Here is a 20,445-nt window from a genome sequence, read left to right on the forward strand (position 1 = left end):
CAATTTAGGTGAACTCACAGATAACTGTGTGTGAGCATAAGCCCAAGCTTTGAAGGCCAAAACCCTCTACCACTGGAGTAGCTAGTCAAAGTATCTCTAAGATACTAAATGCAGAAATACAATTATCAAATTAAAAATATTTTTTTTAAAGAAAATTTATTATGCTATACTATAAAATAGTATGCATAAATGTATTTTAAAACCCATGAAGTAATTCTTGTTTTTCAATTAGGAAACTAAAAAAAAATTCAATATGTAAACAAAAATTTTTTCTTGACAATTTCCAAGTTGTAGGAGTTAAAAATAATGGTGTACAGCATTGGTTCTTAAACTCTCATTTTAAAAACTTTTCTCACTCATCTGATGTTGCTCTCAGACACTTACTGCAGGGAGGACCAGCATCGGATAAATGACTACATAATTTGCTTTTCAAAAGCTAACATGATAATATTTTTTCTCAATTTTTGTATAGTACCAAAAAAAATTGCACAATATGATTGGAAACCACCAATGGAAACAATATACTTGTATTTGCATTTTAAGGTACCAACAAACAAGCTTAATCATTTTTAAGGGATAAGTAATTTTGATGCTTTTTTTTTTTATTCTTCCTTAAAAAATGTAAAAAAAAAAAGTACAGAGAGGAAAATAGGATCCAATTCAGGTGAATATGCTAAAGGGAATGTGTGGTAGGGTCATTAATAACTTTTCTTCTTATAGTCCAATTCAAATCAAATATAAAGTAAATATGAGAGACTACTGGGACCTTGATGGGGATGTTTATATTTCAATCTACCAACCTAAAAAACAAGGCCAAAACATCCAAAACCACACATACATATATATTATTTAAAGTCAAAGTAACAGTTGATGGGAAAACAAAAAATGATTAACAAGGTATGACAAATGCACCAAAATGTGCAAAGCAGCAGTAAAGGATGCAAAAGTATACAAGCATGTTAAGTGTAAATAAATCTGAAAAAAATTTGTTTAATTCTCACCTCCATCTATACAAGCTCTTTTTCAGATTTATTTACACTTACATGCTATATATAAACCATTATAGTGCCATCTATTTAAAATTCAAGCATATACAGTCTGATCCAAGCCAAATTTACAATACTTGTGAGTTGGTCCTAGGGAATTCTGAAAAAGTGACTTTTCATTTAATCATCATTCAAATCTGTTACCCAGTTATACCCAGTTGGAATATAAATCACTGTGAGAGTAACTACGCAAGTTCTGAACCATCAACCTTCCATTCACTATTTTACTCAATGTTATACTATTTTCTATTAGATCTTTGGCCCTAAAAAAGTAATATTCTTTTCTTCATTTAAAAAAATGAAATAAAAAAAAAAAAAAAAATAGGAAGATGTACAGGATTACTATCATCCATTTTTTCTTTGAATCTGTTTACCTATCCTTTCTATATACTCCTGCCACCTTAACTTTGTATCACATACCTTTGATTGGCTGTTGGCTTTTTATTTCCTAATTTTTCATATGATCTTACCACTCCTTCCAACTGTCAGTCACATTTATTTTTCTTAAGTCTCATTAATGATGATGCTAATTTTTGGTAAAGTCCTTTATTTCTTATCCAGCTCTCATCTACATAACTGCAAGGGCTCAACATCTGGTGAGTATGGGCTTGGCACACCCAGGGTCCTGAGCTGGATATCATCATTCTTCTTTCTTGGTGACTCCTTTACTTCTGACTCTCTCTCTCTCTCTCTCTCTCTCTCTCTCTCTCTCTCTCTCTCTCTCTCTCTCTCTCTCTCTCTCTCTCTCTCTCTCTCTCTCTCTCTCTCTCTCTCTCAGGGTAACTCGGTAACGTTTTTTGGCGCTGGTGCAGCATAAGCCTCAGGCTTCCTTGCACCATATAGATGATAATAATAATAGTTAAAATAAGCTTAAATCCATTATAAACAGCTAATTTTGTTGTCCCTTGACTAGTTTCTCTTTTGTTCCAAATTAATTTGTTTAACTGTCTTCATCACTTCCTACCTTACTTATTCTGTTGTTTACTTCCATCTTCAATAATGACTGTTTCTAGATAAACAAAATTACTAGTTTTATTACTTTCCATTTTTGATTTAGTTTATTCTCATTCTCTCTTTTTCACCCGAACATAGACAGTATCCAAATTTTCTCAATTTTTTCTTCTTGTTCTATGTTTTCAATCTCTTTCACTGTAAATTGAAAGGATTTATTATTATTAACAGCGAAACAATGTGAGGAAGCGAACTTATATATCAGGGGAAAAAAAGAAAAAAGAACTCATCGGCCAATCCTTTCTAATAATTTGTCTTTACCCTTCTTTAAATTTATTCAAACTACCCACTTCCACAACACCACATGAAAGTTTGTTTCATCGGTCAGTTTCTCTCTCTCGGTGAATTTTCATACATCTATCCTGCAAGCATCATTTTTAAATTTATGTCCTCTTGTAAGTGTCATCCAAGAAAGGGGAAGGACACCATTGTCATTTAGTTTACTCAACCTGCTTAAAGCCTTAATTCAATTAGGTCTCCTAGCTTCCAGATGTAAAAATTTACAAAACAACAAGCCTTTCTTGGTATAAACAGAATGTAAGTTGCTTTAATAAAATGTAAGAATGTTAGTGTACCCTTTTTTGCCCTTGACTAATCTTAAACTGACACATCCAAACCTGTATGCAGTACTCAAGATGCTGCTTAACCATTACCCCTCTGCAAGACTCTGATCCACTAGTAAAATTCCTGTATATCATTGACAGAACTCTCCATGATCAGTCCTAGTAGCCTATCTGCTCTGCTCATAGAAATTTGTCAGACCCCTAGGGCTTTCATTCTGCACTGCCTTGAGTTTGGTACGACCCAAATGATACATTATCCTGGTATTATTGCTGCTAAAACGTAGTACCTTGCATATATCAATGCTAACCCTCAGCCCACCTTCCTTATCCAGGTTGTAACAGAAATAGCATACCATGATTCCTGTTATTAACTACCCTGCCCATCTTTGTATCATCAGCAAACTTAGAAAACCTTGACACACTACATCAATATCATTAATAAAAATAAAAATTAAAAACATAAGGGGGCCAACAACAATGTTTTGTAATTGGTTATCCAGTTTCTCTCTGATCGCTCACTGGGGGTGATGGTAAAGCTCTTTGTCTTCTGACTTCTCCACTAATGCTGGTGTCCACCAAGGTTCAGTTCTTTCCCCAACTCTTTTCCTCTTGTAGAATCACTACATAGGATTTACAGTCTTCCATTGACTGGAAATCCTATCCATAGTTTTGCCGATGATAGCACATTGCATTCCACTTTCCATTTTGAGAAACCTCGCCCTGCTCAATCAACTTCAACTTCTCGAATATCTGCTACCAATTCCTTAAATGGCGATCTCCAAGTAATTCTCCAGTGCGGCAAAGACAACTTGGGGTTAATTAATGAATGATTCATCTCTAACAGAATCTCTCCACTTGCTGTCCCATAGACTTCCTGTTTCTGCTGCATGCCTTTTCTACAGATACTTTCATGGGCACTGTTCTTCTGAATTGGCTTCTATAATTCCCGCTCTCTCTTTCAAAACAGTCCGAACACGTGCCACCACCAGCCAACATCCATTTACTGTCCAACTCCAAACTCACAGAACCAACTTTTCATCTTCCTTGTTTATTCATTCAACTGCCGTTTTCTGGAAAAACCTTCCTTCATGTGTCTTTCCTGAAAATTACAGTCTACAGAAGTTCAAGTCTAATGTCAACAAATATCTTCTCTCGTCTTCTCAACCTCCAACCCAAGCACAGTACTAAGTATTATTGGTTCTAATACCTCTCGTGTTTGGGGTTTTCATAAAAAAAACACCAAACTCTGATGGGGGATCCACTCATATAACATTAGTCTGTGACGAACAGTGCCCATTAATAGCCACTCTATCCTTTTATCGATAGAAAAAAAAATTCTCCCTTTATACCACACATCTCCATTTTATACAACAATCATTCATGTGGAATAGTGTCAAAATGTTTTGCATCCAGTTCTTTTGTGACTACGTCATAGTAGTTAATCAACAAGATCTCCCTCCCTTTAACAAATCCATGCTGCAAAACTGTTTCTGTGAATATGATCCTGAATTACTTCTTTAACCACTGATTCCATTATTTTTCTTTGGTACAGAAGTCAGACTTAGGTTTGCAAGCTTCACTACATATTTCTGTAATATCCTTATCTTCTGTTTTAACTTGTCCCCCTTTATAATTTTTGATTGTCTTTGTTATGGTTTTCCTCTCATTCTGAGATTTTTAACTAAATACCAAATGTTTTTCCACCTTTCTGACACTTGTGTTCCATGTCTTTTCCAAAGTCACAGATATTTTTCTTTGGCCTTTAACTCCTACCTTACAGTTCTCTTTATATTATATTGGCAATTTATTAATTTTATCTGCCAAAAACTTCTAACATTTTCTGCTTTTTCTCCAATTATCACTCTATTTACATGAGAAATTCATGATGGTATTCCAAATTTCCTGCCTTATGAGGCTATTGAATTATGAGACTGTTGTAATAAAATAAATATAATGAAATATTTTGTACTCTTCAAGTTATCCACTTTGAAATAATTGCTTTAAGCTTATACACACTGTTCCATATATTTCTTCCAAGCATGGAAACATTTCTGGAAGTCATCTTCTGTAAGCCTTTTAACATTTGGTCATTTTTTATCTGAATGTATGCATGGTCTGAAAATGGGTTCCCTTGACCAAAAAAGTACATACACTTTTCAATCAAGAGAAGGAGAAAAAAAAGTCACAAGGGTCTGATCAGTAGGGTGCATGTTCACACATAGGGATTTGTTTTTTGGCCAGAAACTTGTAAACAGAGAATGCACTGTGTGCTGGAGCATAGTCTTTTTTTATTATTATAAAAATAATGGGGCATCCAACCATCCTTACAAAATTTAGGAATTTTCATATTCTGGCATGACCACCAGGTCAAAGGAGTTTACAATAAACTATGATTAATCATTAATCATATTTAGCAGTCACAGGCTTGAGCCATTCTCTCTTCCTTATCTTGATCATTTGGTTTCCTTTGAATTTTTCAAGTGGCCTTGTCAGAACTTCAGTGTAGTATGTTTGATCGACAGAGATTTTATGAGACATTCATCTATAATAATTAATGTAATATTGAAAAAAAAACAAGAACCATGGTTTTCATTTTTGACTTTGATATTCTTGCTTTTTTTTTTTGTGTCTTTTAGTTTCTGAGTTGTATCAGAACAGCCAACTTTCACTGCAATTACAGTACTCAGAAAATTTGGATCCTCAGTTTTTCCCAAAACAACTTCACAAACTTGGAGTCTTCTCATTCCTTCATTTTAAATTTTTGGTACCATCTCGGCACACACTTTAATTATGCCTAAATTTTCAGTTAAAGTTTAACTGTTTCTTTATCCATACTGAACTCTGATGCAACCATTCTAATGCTGAAACGATGATCGCTTGTAATAAATGTCCTTACCTGGACCACATTTTCATCAGCTTTTATAGATGCTGGATGGCCTGGTCATTCATTATTTTCCACATTCTCTCTTCCTTCTAAAAATCTTTTATGCCATTCAAACACAAACTCTTGACATAGTATCTTTCCCATAAACTTGACATAACTCTCAGTTGTATTTTCTTTACTTTTGTTAAAGATTTGAGGTTGATTCTTTGATTCTTTTGTCATTTTTCCTGACAAACTGAAAAAACACAAGGTAATGAAAACCTGTTTCACTGCAAAGTAAATGAGCTTGATGGAATGTAACTTGGTAGACAACCAGGGTAAAGGTTCAGGGTCAATGGATATGCCTTTGTTTCACAGGTGATGCTTGGTGTGTAGTGGCTGCATAATTATTTAATAGCCACACCTTGTACAAATGTTCTTTCCATGTGTCTTTTGCAGGTCCTACCAAATTTCCCTAAAAATTCTGCCATTCTTCATCTAAAGTCATTTAACTTTTAAGCAAGGAGACGCTAAAATTTAATGACTGTTAAAAAATCTGAGATTTGCTCAATTTTTGTACATTTTAGCACTTTTTAATTCTCTTGGCATCTTCATTTAGTTGCTTAAGATTCTTTTCTTTAATGACACAGTCAAATATGCATTTTTTTATGCTGTCTCCATGCATGTTTGTGGTTATCATTAAGCTGACACACTTGTTTTTATCTAAGAATGAATTGCTTGCAAAAAAAAGTTCTAATAGTTTTTTATCATTATTTTTAAGTTTAGCTTTCTCTCCAAAATAGCTCTGTAGATGTAATTGTCACTTCCTATTTAAATCTCCAAACATTACTTATTTTTCATTGCTATTAAGTTTCTACTGTACAATCTAACATATGGTCCTGTTGAAGATTACGTTTCAACCCTCACTGGACAACATACCTCAATTGAAGATTCTGAAATAGACTCTTAAACTAGGCCATGTGTAGACAAGTTTCCTAACTCAACTTACCATCTTAAGCTTTTCCTGCATAAGTCTACTGGATAATGCTTTCCTGTAAATTAAAACTTTCTTCCACAGTATTTCTATAAGCCATTACTATGTTTTCCTTGGACTGTCTTACTTTCAAAATAAATTAGTTCATAATTATTGTATATTTATGACTCCATTTATTCATCCTCTTGGTTTTTGTGATATATACTGGTTCTAGTTCTTCTAGAACCAGAATGTATCACATTTCTTCCACTAATTCCACTTCTTTGTTATTTAAACTGCTAACGTTCTTGTTAGCAATCTTTATGATATAATATTTAAAACGTGTATATCCTAGTTTCCTAACAAGCATACAGCAAAGACCTTGTTGACCTGGACAACTTACTAGCTAGTAATTTTCGAGTGCTTCATCCTACCATAATGAAAAGGTTTGTCTAAAATTTTCCTGATAATGCAATCACTCATCGGGACATCAGCAGTGGATTTATTCCCTGACAGATGTTTTTCAGTGGCCTAGTGAGGTGGTAATGCAAGGGGAAAGGTCTGAACTATATGGTAACACACCAAAACCTTTCATCCATACTGCTTTATTGATTGCAGGGCCTGTAAAGCAGTCACATGATGGGGCTGAAGCTGGAAGCAAGATCATTTATATACTGCTGGAACTTTTGCAGTCACTGGTCTCTTATGTTAAATAGCACCCCTCAGTTTATCCAGTATAAGGTGATAAGAGGTGACACTGATTATCTCTTCTTCTAGGAGAAAGTCCACAAGTGACTCATATGCCCCAATTATGTTGCAGTCTTCTTCTTCCTTTTTTTTTTTTTTTTTGTCTAAATTGACAATCATGAATATTCAAAGTCAGGTAACAAATACTTAAAGTGCCATTCATTTCATGAATGTCATTTTGTGCACAAGTGATTATTGATATTTCCAATGCCATTCTGCATATACCTTTTCTGCTCAAATGAAATATTTAATCACAGAATTACATTCCTGTGTAAAACCATGATTTAACAAAATACAGATCAGTCCTTGCATTTTATTGTAATGAAATGTTGAAGCTAATGTCAATTATGTGTATTTTTCAAATCAAAAACCATACATATGAACTGACTGATCAAAGGAAATATTCTGCTGCAATATACAAATTTATAATAGGCATATTGAATCCTATTGAAAAATTGAAATAAATCTTTTTCTGGGAATACAGGCTGACTATTTCCCCTCCCCCTAAAATAGGTTAGCATGAATAGTTGTAAATCAAATTGTTAAATTTATATTAAAAAAAAAAAAAAAAAAAAAAAATATACCTATTATCTTGAACAGTCTCCTGATTGGACTTTTCTTCATTTCCGCGGAGCCAATCTACTAATTCTTGCTTTTGAAATGATGCTGATCTACAGCCTCGCCTTTGACGGATATTTGGAGAAGCTGAGCCACCAGAATTAGGTGGAAATTTAGGTTGTGATAATTTTGAACCAGAATGAGTGGGAAGCTTAGAATGACTGGTTTGCACTGGTTTCTCTGGACTGGAAAACATTAAATAAGTAGAATTGGTATTTGCACTAAATCCACTACTTGTTGACTGGTCATTAGATGTATTCTTAACAGGAGATGACATGTCTTCATTTTTACTATTCCATGAACTAAAATTTGTCTCTTTAAATTCACAGTTCTGGGTTCCATCTGGAGATATTGCAAGGCGTACTTTAATGGTGCGACTACCTGAAGCTGGAAGCTTCAGTGTCTTTCCCAAAGCTTCACAGATAGATCGTACTACTACCCTTTCAACATCCTGAATTGAAAAATAAAAAATGAATTATTACTCCTGCTATGTATAAGTTAAGTGCAAATGCATCATTAATACACAGCCAATTCTAAATTAGCAAAATATTTGCAAAGGTGGCATTGTTTTAAGTTATATCTCATATTGTGAATACCTTCACGAGCTGCCGTGATATTGCACTACTTCAAATGCTTCACCTAAAGGAGAAGACTATGTCCTTTATGACTATGTCATAAAGGAGATTGTCACCACCCAGACGGCTATTTTTTATATGTGTGGGATAATAACTCGACTATCCACTTGTCCCTATTAGACTTAGAAAAGCAAAAAAGTAGAGGAAAGTAATAGTAGGAGTGGAAGAGGAAAAGAAACAGTGTAGAAGAATGAAAGGGACAGTAACTCCTTCAACTCACCACACAAAAACTCAAACTCCTCAAATAGGCAATGCTTCCCCTGTGGGAAAGACTGTTGTTAACTATTCTTGGAAACTCTGGACATCATCAGGCTCCCCCTGGCACCATTTCAGGGCTATTTTGTATTTGTGTGGGATAATAACTCGACTATCCAGTGTTCCTATTAGACTTAGAAAAGCAAAAAGGTAGAGAGAAAGAAACTGTGTAGAAGAATGAAAGGGACAGTAACTCCTTCAACTCACACCACTCAAAACTCCTCAAATAGGCAATGCTTCCCCAGTGGAGAAGGCTGTTGTTACCTATTCTTGGAAACTCCCGACATCATCAGACTCCCCTGGTGCCGTTTCAGGGCTCTTTGGCCCTTCTTCTGTGGGTGGGTGGGTAGGTACCCAAGTGATGCAATAATGGCAAAAACAGTTATGAAGTATACCTCCACGATATGAGAGATGCCTGATGGTGTATGATGTATTAAGACTAATGTGTTTAGGGCTAATACCTCAGGCTGTGATAAGTCTAGACTATGTATAAGTTAAGGGCAAATGCATCATTAATACACAGCCAATTCTAAATTAGCAAAATATTTGCAAAGGTGGCATTGTTTTAAGTTATCTCATATTGTGAATACCTTCACGATGAGTTGTCATGATATTGCACTACTTCGAATAAGTAAAGCTTCACCTAAAGGAGAAGACTAATGTTACTTATTCTCAGTGGATACCACCACCCAGACAGCACAGTTTCAGGGCTATTTAGCATCTTAACTTATACATAGTCTAGACTTCTCACAGCCTGAGGCATTAGCCCTAAACGCATAGTTATTACTCCTGCATAATACCAAATATATTAAAAAAAAAAAAAAAAGAATTCTACTATAGATAATCTTTTTCAAATACAAAGACATCTTTATGAAGCTATTAATTCTGTAAGCTTTTTTACAAAAGTTAATTATTAAAAATGAAACTAGCAAACTTATTTTTGGCTTAACTTGCATCATATGGGAAAAAAATAATAATAATAAGCCTATTAAAATTCAGATACTGTATATTATGTTTGCTTTGTAACATCATTTCACTACTACTAACTATGAGGATGTGTATGTGTTCTTTTAACAAAATTCCTTTAAGATGTTATTTTATTATAGGACAACTGCAAAATGATTGTTCTATCCAGGTATATTTTTTTTCAGGATATTTTAATGTAGCTTTTGTAATATCAAATATCCTGAAATGTAATCTCAAAATAATGTATAGGAATAATTACCTCCCTTCCCACGGTCAAATTCAAATATAGATCACAGCACAGATATTCCATTTTGTATTCTTGTTAGCATATTTTTTGGAAAAGAACCTGTAAATTCTCATATGAACTTCATGTGAACTACATAGACCAATGGATACCTATTTCCATTATGGAGTAAAACTGCTTTTAAACTAACCCTGGATGAATCAATTAAAAGCCTCCACTGCTCAGGAATGTGCTCCAGATGTAACTCTTTCCTGGACATTGTTACAACAAACCAACACACCATCCATGGAGTAATAGGTCATTATGTTAAATTGCCTTTTCCTGTAAAAAGACACAATGTCCTTTTCAAGAAAATTCCACCACTGAAGCCACCACTGATCCTAGTAAATGAGCTTTGGTTTTGGAGCGGTCCAAATCTCTGACCAAATCTTTCACAATTATGCCCAAGTGATTAGATGTGGCTTTGCAGTATCAAGATTGAAAAATCTGGATCTCTACTCGTTCTGGGTTCTGCATCTTCTGGAGGGTCCTTTTTCTAATCCTGAATCAGAGTCAGGTCCATAAAGTTTCTAGTGGCTTTGGCACTGTATTATGAGGAACCAACCTTAGAGCAGAAGGTATGTTGGATACTCTACTTTATGCTTGTATTTCCCAGGAAAACCAGAAATACTGGTCATGCGAAAGTTATAATCATTTATGTGGTCTCGAGATTCTCACCACATCACTGGAATAGCAAAAGGCATCAATTTATGACTACCTCTAAGCCAGCCTGTTAATGTCCTTGAACATGAGCTACAGGAAACCTCTGGAGCCCATACTTTATCATAATCTCCAACCTTACATCCAAAATAGAGTTCACAGGCTTTTCTCACAAGTTGTGACAGTGGCCTCTGCTGCAATTTTAATACCACTTCTCCACAAATGTAGCAAAAGCTATCACGCTTATTTTGGCAAGAGCATGACATATTTCATGTATGGTTGAAGTGTGTGCACATAAGAATACAATTAAGAAATTGTAGATTTTTATTTCTAATTTAAACACTGTTCATGATTTTCACTTATGCACACAACATTTGTTTACAAACACTAATTCACTAAACACTTTTCATTTTGTTCACCACTCTCTCTCTGAAGCATACACACCAGTAAATAAGTTTCTAGAGAACTCCATCGAAAGTTCTAGAACCTTCCAGAGACATCCTGACCTTTCTTTGCACATATCAATATTCTAGAACATTGGTTCCAAACTACTGAGATCTACAGACCCTTTTAAAAATAAAAATTCACAGACCACTTCAAATACCAAAAAAAAAGTTTGCCGACCCCTATATATAATATATGCATATGTGTGTGTGTGTGGGGTCAACCACCATTTAGTGGACTCCCTGGAACTGGTCTATGGACCTCCAGGGTCCCCCAGTTTGGGAAACTCTGTTCTGGAACATTCTTGAATGTTGTAGAACGTTCATGAATTCTCTAGAAATCTCCCAAATGTTCTAGAAAAAAATAATAAAATAGATGGAAAACCAACTACAGGTCTTGGTTTTCAGTCAATAATCTACGATATTTGAAAACTGAGAGTGATAAGAACTTTTTAAGCATATATCTTCTGAGTTTTTGAAGATTTCCTACAAGAATCTGTCAAAATTATTTCAGGGAGAAAATTGATGCCGATCAGCGTAATCAGAGAAGCCACTAAATATGTATATACCATTAAGAAAATATAGCATGAGGGAGATGCTAAGGTGACCAGTCTAACAGAACAGAGAGCCAGTATGGGAAAGATACATGATGATGATGATGTAAAGTACTGAAGTGTACAAAAGCTACAAGTTGATTCATAATAGTGTCACAGATAAGATTAGGGAGGGCAATGCTAATTATATAGAAAGGGCTGTCTAAGAAAGACAAGAATGGGGACAAGGAATTTGTGTATGTGAATACAAAGAAGAAAACAAGTTAGATTGGACCCTTGCGTAAAGGTGTGGCAAAGTCTTAGATAACCCAACTGATATTGCTATGAATTGAATAGGTACTTTGCATCAGCCTTTACTGATGAAAGAGCCTTCATGGCAAGGAGAGACTGTGTAATGAGTAAGGCCAAGACACATTAAATTTGCAATTTTTAAATTACAGATGACAATCCTAAGGGCAAGTGTGGCTCCTGAAGTTGATGGCATGTATCCAGTAATTTTGACGGAGGCGGTCAGAGAATGCATTGAAGTTAATTGAGGGAATTGCTGTATTGAGGAGAAATTCCTTTGAATTGGAGAAGTGCCAACGTGTTGCTAATATATAAAGGTTCTAAGAGTGAAGCTGATAACTACAGACCAATTAGTCTGACTTCAGTAGTAGAGAAAATCTTGGAGGGAAAGTTTAAGAGTGCAATCCAGGAATTTAGATAGAAAACAGCATTCTGAAGGACCCAACATGGTTTTGTTATGAGAAAATAAATGTTTAACTATCCTAGTTAGATTTAAAAAATTTTTTCAATTTCCAAGGTGTGCTCTTGAAGTACAAACATCAGAAAAAAACAACTACTGACCATAACAAGAGCTCTTAAACCAGTCATTCCTCTCTTTCAGCTCTTCAAAAATAAAAATTTTTAAGCAAAGAAAATGGACTAAATAAGTTATCAATTTGAAATTTCACATCGATAATAGTTTTAAACATATCTGATACTACCTCCAAAACTGCTGTACTTTTTGAAAGCATCCGTTCCATGAATTTGAATTTATTGAAGGGTTCGGCCCATTTTTATGGGTATTCACAAGTTTTTTTATACATATCAAAAATTTCATATTTAAATATCATTTCTTCGCCCTGAATTTGTGATCTGTTAAAATTTTGCAAGCACCTAAGGGAACAAACTTTTCTTTAGTGTATAGTTTAATCATTTTGATCATTTGATGCACATAACTTATGACCTCCATTATGCAATCTTTGGAACCTTCACTTTTTAGTAATTGTTTATTGGATAAGCCAAATACACTATGCATAACATGGAAGCAAACTTCATTTAATAGTGATTTTCAAAAAAAAAAAAATTTTACAATTAATTTCAAGGGCTTTTCTTTCAAGAAAAAATGCCTTCAGTACTTTTAATACTCAATTTGGTTGATATAAACTTAAGTGGAGCTTTTGAATGTGTCAATAACTTGTTACAAGTTACATCTTCTAAAGAATTTCTTCTTCCCTGCACATTTTGGGTATAGGCAATCCTTGCCACTGCACTCTCCATATCAGAATTCATGTGACTATTTCTTATGGAATTTTTCTTAAGGTTACTGTTTATAGAAACAATCCATGCAGCTCATGAAAAGAAGCAAAAAATTAACAACTGTGAAAGCACATTAAAGAAATTCTGGCACGAGTTTCCAAAAGATGGCTACAGAACATATCGAATGCCAATGGTACACATACTGAAAATGTTATCACGTCTTTCACTCTCCCAAGACTACCAATTTCAAACACTTGGATGCATGTCATGTATTTCAGTAAATATATTTAATTAAAACTGGATTGGAAAGATCATGTATATTAAATTACAACATTATTCTGGAACATAATTTCTAATTAATCATTATACTCATTTTTTCCAAGTGTGTGCATTCTGATTTATGACTTTCTTAAATAAAATCCAATATTCAATTTGTTTAGGCATAGACAAGCACAACAATTTAATTATTTCCAAATACAATGCCTCAAAATATTAATATTGCTACTGCAGGTACATTAAGAGCACCTCTGAAGTCTTGGGGTCTGTTAAAATTGTAACTAAAGACTACTAAAAATTTTCACTACAGATTCCAATCTACACATGTTTAATGTCATTTTCATCTAAACTGCTTCACAATGTGATGAACAGTGGGGTGGAGGGGAAAGAAGAAGAATAATGTAGCCAAGGGCAAGTATTTTTTTTTTTTTTTTTTTTTTTTTAATACTAGGTGGAACGTTTATAATTATAATATATTTCACTGAATTGTTCAAGCAGTCCATTTGCTATTACTCTTACCTCTTTTGTGATCTTTCCATGACCGTCAAAGTCATATAAAGTGAATGCAAATTCTTGTTTTTCTTGATCATCTACAGAAACACTGCATGTTACTTCCTGAAACAGAATTAAAACTATATATCACATATTTCACTATATTTTTATATACATATGGAAATTCACAACTGCTACTAAACAAACAGTAAAAAATTATACAGTATACAAGAGCCACAATTAAATGATTGTATTCCTTGTGCAAAGGCTGAATATTTCACCCCTAACTCATAAATTGCAATAGGAATAGACAGGAGAATAACAGACTGTTTCTTTCTTTTATCAACTGTACTCTGTTGACAAGAGAAAGCAAAAATCCCAATAGCTCTGCTTTTGGGATTTTTGTTCAAATCACTTAGGTTGGTATTTGTTGGATAATTTTGTTATATATTACAATTAACTTAACTTTCAAGAGTAACAGTACAGCCTAATACATAAAACAAAGTTGGTAACATGGCACTAGTATCGTTGCATAGCTAGTATATTAATAAGAACATTAGAATTTTAATTATATATAATTAGTAATGTAAACTTCATAGCATAACTGAAGCATAGTGTTATTACTGCATTACATATTTTTGTTTAGTGAAGTATTTTTAATTATACTGAATTTGAACAAAATATCAAGCCTCAGACCAGAGCAGCAAGAAAAGGGCACAATCTAGTGGGCCTGTCGAAGCTCTGGGGGAAACTGTGGGGGGGAGAAGCAAGGTCAATGCTAATGGGATTCTTCTTCTTGCTCAGACCACACACGAGGGGACCAAATTGAGGAAGGATAGTTTCAGGATAGGTGTGAAAAGTTTGCCTTTAGCCAAGGGTTGGTTGATTGCTGGAACAAACTGCCATTTATTGTTCTATAAGTTGATAAGTTTAAATAAATTCAAGAAAGAACTAGACAAACTATTGGAGGGAATGAATAGGTGTTTTTTTTTTTTTTTTTTTTTGCTGATGCTGTATAAGCTTGCTTGCATCATTTGCTCATGCTAATACTAAATTAAACAAATAAGATCAAATAAATAGGAACAAATTAAATATTAATTTGTTCTTATTTTGACTTTGCACAATATTACAGTGAAATTAACTGTTAAAATTAATCCAGATTTTTAAAAAATCTGTAGAAAAAAAAAATTTATTAATATCTTATGCAACAATATTCTCTCCATCTATTTATTTATCATTTGATTCAATTTCATAAACTTCTGGATCTCAATTACAGAGAATATCTTCAATTCAGGTGCAAATCATGAAATAGGGCTAGTTTTCAAAGCTATTTTTCCATGCTGCATTCAAGAGTACGAGACCAGCCAAATTACTTAACAAGTACAGGTCACTGTTGAAAAAAAGATGTAAATTAAGGCTGAATTTGAAAGTGTCTGCAATTCTGCCCAGACACAATAGGAGGGAGTATATGATGAGAGCACTGTCGATCAATTCGGCCCTGGAAAGATTGTGCAAAGCTCAAGGGGTAGAATTTTTTTCTGGTCTGTGCTTGTTAACAGGAGAGACTACTTCTACAGAGATGGGATACACTTAAATAGAAAGGGGGCAAGAATATTTGCTGATGCTATCGAGGCAGTGTTAGGTGGATTGGAAAACTGCTAGCTTCGGGGGATACAAGGACTCATAGATTAACAGTAGCCACTGGCAGAGGTGAAAGTGATTCTTGCACTGCTTCTATTGGAATGAGCAGCAGCCTGGAAAATAAGATGCAGAGTATTTCAGAGACTGCTGGGAGTCATTGCGATAGAAGTAAACACATGGGTTGTGTTAGGGTAGCTAAGAACAGGAACAGGTGCATGTATACTTTTGTGTACACCAATGCTAGGAGTTTGGTAAATACATTTGATGAATTTGAGGTATTGCTCAAAACATCAAAGGCAGATATTGTTGAGATATCAGAGATGTGGTGTCACACAGATATAAGGAATGCAGAACTGGAATTGAGGAAGTACAATGTGTACAGAAAGGATAGACAGGATAGGAAGGGAGGAGGGGTTATGCTATTAGTTAAGAAACACAAAATTCAAGGAAGTGAAGCCAGTCGACATTGCTGGACAATGCAGTGTCAAGTCAGTTTGGTGTGACATAAGCATTGGGAGATCAAAATTGAGAGTAGGAGTGTGTTATAGGCCTAATGACTCTGATGAGTATAATAAGAAACTGTACACAGAAATAGAGTGGGCCAGTAAATCAGAGAGTCTTATAATGGGGGATTTTAATTTCCCAGATATTGACTAGAATTTGTGGGTTGGTCACTCACACACTAGCAAGGCTTTTGTCGATTTATTGGATGATTGTTTTCTACATCAGCATGTTCGGGAGGCAACTAGAGGGAGTAATACTCTTGATCTGATAATTAGAGTAATTCTTCATGTATTAAGAATCTGCAGATAAAGGAACCACTAGGTGGCAGTGATCACAGTGTGCTGAAGTGGGATTTACTCAAAGAGATAACTATCATCAGGGGTAAAGGGAAGGGTTATTGCTTTCGTAAAGGCGACTACGATGGTCTGAGACAGTATTTAAATTCTATACAGTAGAACCAACTAATGATGTTACGAACAACAAATTCAAAATGGGAAGCATTCAAAGAATATTTTGGAAGCTACTAGGCTTTACATACCAACTAAGAAATATTGTTCAGGGTTTAGGCCTAAATGGAGGTCAGATGAACTAATGAGACATATGGCAGAGAAGAAAAATGAATGGCATACATATAAATTAATGGGTGACATGGAAGCCTATCACAGATATAAGCTGGTCTGTAACCAAGTCACAAAGAAGATTAGGCAGGCAAAGGCAGATTATGAGAAATCCTTGGCAAAGGATGCAAAGAAAAACAGAAAATAGTTCTTTAACTATGTAAACTGTAGAAGGAAAGGAATGAATCAGTTTGATCTACTAGATATTGATGGTTCAACTGTTGATGATCCTGCTCAGGTGGGTAATAAACTAAATTAGTATTTTGCATCTACATTCACACATGAGGAGTTATTCAGGAAGGGGAATGCCAGATGAAGTAAAATCTGGCAGTGAGCTAGATGATTTTATAATAACTGAGAGGAAAGTGGAGGAGAAATTGTTGAGGATAAACATAACTGAGAGGAAAGTGGGAGATAGCCTGAATTCAGAATTCAGCATGCTCAACCCATTAAAGGCCTTATACACCTCAATCAGATCACCTCGCAAGTGCCTAGTCTCCAGCTGCTGCAATTTGCAGAACTTAAGCCTCTCTTGGGAAGAGGACCCTTCATTCCCCTCACCAATCTTGTTGCCCTTCTCTACACACACTCAAGCAAATCTACATCCTTCCTAAAATGAGGCCTCCAGACCTGTACGCAGTACTCAAGGCGTGGGCTGACCATTGCCTTATTCAGAAGGACAATCACCTTTTCCCTGGTAGCAAAATTCCTCTATATCATTGACAAAACCCCATGATCTGCCCTGGCAGCCTGTCTGCATTGCTCAGAAAACTTCATATCTGACTGCACAATTACTGCATACTGCAATTACTGCACAAAAAACCCATAGCCTGGAGATGTGCAAATGTGACCCCAATTCACAAAGGAGGATGAAAGGCTGAAAAGTAATTATAGACCTGTGAGTTTAACTTCTATTTCAGGAAAATTAATGCAGGCACTGGTTAAAAGAAGCACTGCAGGATCATCTAGACAAGACTTCAGTTATAGCTCAGATACAGCATGGTTTTGTTAAGGGAAAGTCTTGCCCGACCAATGTGATTGGCTACTATGATGTAGTCACAAAAGAACTGGATGCAGGGAATAACTTTGATATTATATATTTGGATCTTAGAAAGGCTTTTGATACTGTTGCACATGGAAGACTGCTGAACAAATTGGAGGCAAATTGCTGCTGTGGATAAAGGGATAGTTGCGGGGGAGAAGACAGAGTGGTAATCAATGGACACTGCTCATCGTGGACAAATGTTATTAGTGGAGTCCCTCAGGGTTCAGTGTTGGGTCCATTGTTGTTTTCTGTATTTATAAATGATATTGATGATGGTATATCAAGCTTAATGTCCAAGTTTGCAGATGATACAAAGGTTGGCAGGGTTGTTAAGGACACTACTGACAGTATGCTGCTGCAACAGGATCTGGAAAGGTTGAGCAGATGGGCTCAGAGGTGGCAAATGTAAAGTACTACATATTGGAAACAGTAACCCCAGAGCAACGTATCAACTCTGTGGTACTACGCTGACAGTGGTAGAGAATGAAAAGGACCTGGGGGATAATTGTGCAGGCAGATATGAAGTTTTCTGAGCAGTGCAAATGGGCTGCAAGAGTAGCTCATGGTGTTTTGTCAAAGATACAAATGTATACAGGAATTTTTCTAGCAGGGATAAGGAGGTGATTATTCCCTTGTATAAGGCAATGGTCAGGCCACACCTTGAGTACTGTATACAGGTCTGGAGGCCTCATTTCAAGAAGGATGTAGAGCTGCTGGAACGAGTACAGAGAAGGGCAACAAGATTAGTGAATGGAACAAAGGGTTGCTCTTACGAAGAAAAAGCTTAAATTTTGCAAATAATAATTAAATTTTACAGTGTCTGGAGACTAGGCACCACGAGGTGATCTGATAGAGGTGTATAAAGTGTGAATTGTTTGAGCATGCTCAATCTGATGGGATTCTTCCTCTTGCTCAGAATAATCACCCGAGAGGGCATAAATTCAAATTGAGGAAAGACGTATGTAGAATAGACTTGCGGAAATTTGCCTTTAGCCAGTGGGTAGTTGGTTTGTGGAACAGACTTCCATTCCTTGTTGTGGAAGTTGATAGCCTAAATAAATTTAAGGCCCAGCTGGACAGGTATTTCGAACAAACTGAGGGTTGAAATGGGAGTGGGTTTTTTTTTTTTTTTTTGGCTGATACTGCATAAGCTTGCCTTCTTGCATCATATGTCTCTACTAATGCTAATTATAAATTGTCTTAACCATTAGTTTGAAACACAGATAAGAGATGGCAGCACATACTGGAAAAATTAAAACAATTCATACATTAAAGGGATGTTATTTGAAATAAATTTCAAAACAAACAGCATATGTACCATTTACAGCAAAGGACCACAAGCCAAAAAAGTTTGTATACATTCTGCTGTGAGGATTAAATGCTGTGGAAAATGTAATTAATATAAACAAAAAAGCAAAATGCCACTTTAGAAAAAGGCCAATTTATCTTTACATAAATTTGATTTTGAACTATTAAAATTAAGAGAGCAAATTATTTGTTCCTTTTCACACTGCAATACATTTTTATTTTGAAAAACGTGTAAAAAACTAAAAACATTTTAAGAAACTGAAGTTAAAACATGTAATTATTTCTGTTGAAATAGCAGTGAAGTGTCATACTGTTTTCTGCTCTCTATGGATCTTATTTGTTATAAAAATGCTAAATAAACATGTCATTAATATTTAGAACTAATATACACAAAATTTCAACATCAACAACCAGAAGCAAATATAATTTTATCTCCTTGTTCAGGATTTAAAAAAAAATTTAATATTTAAGTTGAGTACATTTGTATATATCAATTTGTATACATATGTACATACAAATAGTGCATTTCCAGTGAATAATTTGTATTTTTCAGTAAATGGCATCACTGTACTCATCATTAATGTGGGAAATCGAAATTCCATTGTTTTAATATAAACTGTAGTTTTTTTCTTAAATTTTTTTAAAGAAAAAATAGAACAAACCCAGCAGTGATCTCTCTTAACTCTAAATTTACATTATGATCTGAATAAGTTGACACCATCATCAAATATCAACTGATGCTATTTGATATTACTTATGTTCATTCTTTCAAACAGAACTCTGACACTTATAGAAAAGTTTGTTTGTTTTAGTGGCCAATTTATTTCAATTGTTTTAATTCATTTGAATTAGTATTAACAAAATGACACAAGGAAGTGAGCATATCCAACACCAGCAAAAATTTCCCACACACCCACCTACCCATTTCCTTGTAATAATTTGTCCAATCCCTTATTCTAATTTTAATAGCTCTAATTAAGTCCATACATCCAATGTCATTTCAAAAAATATTTAAAAAGTAATTGTTAAATTTTTTAATTTAATTTTTAGCTACAAAGTAGTAGTAGTGGCAAATGATACAAGAAAGCAAACTTATATTGCATCAGCCAAAAAACATATACATCACCCATCCTTACTCATATGTAGTATCCTGCATTTGTCAATGTTAAACTTCAACTGCCATTTCTCAGCTCATCAACATAATTTTTCTAAATCTTGTTGCAGTAGCATACCATGATTATTGTCATTAACCACCCTACCAACTTTTGTATCATCTGCAAACTTTGACATTAAGCTTGATGTACCTTCATCAATATCATTAATAAATATTGAAAACAACAATGGGCCCAACAATGAACTCTGGGGAACTACACCTATAATATTAGTCCATGAAGAACAGTACCCATTGATAACCACTCTAT

General features: G+C 34.8%; 1 protein-coding gene across 2 annotated transcripts in view; it reads right to left on the reverse strand.

The window, feature by feature from the left end:
• The window catches only part of LOC150089925 (uncharacterized), a 123,504-nt gene that overhangs the window by 21,217 nt on the left and 81,842 nt on the right, over positions 1–20,445 (reverse strand). For both annotated transcript variants that reach the window (XM_090368902.1, XM_090368903.1), the window contains 2 exons: positions 13,937–14,032; positions 7,788–8,272 (listed from right to left, as the gene is read on the reverse strand). In XM_090368902.1, the coding sequence (XP_090225028.1) occupies positions 7,788–8,272; positions 13,937–14,032 (581 nt within the window). The remainder of the gene's footprint in view (positions 1–7,787; positions 8,273–13,936; positions 14,033–20,445) is intronic.

Source organism: Mastigoproctus giganteus, chromosome 2 (genome assembly GCF_048544385.1).
Source record: "Mastigoproctus giganteus isolate SK-2022 chromosome 2, ASM4854438v1, whole genome shotgun sequence".
NCBI classification, from domain to species: domain Eukaryota; kingdom Metazoa; phylum Arthropoda; class Arachnida; order Uropygi; family Thelyphonidae; genus Mastigoproctus; species Mastigoproctus giganteus.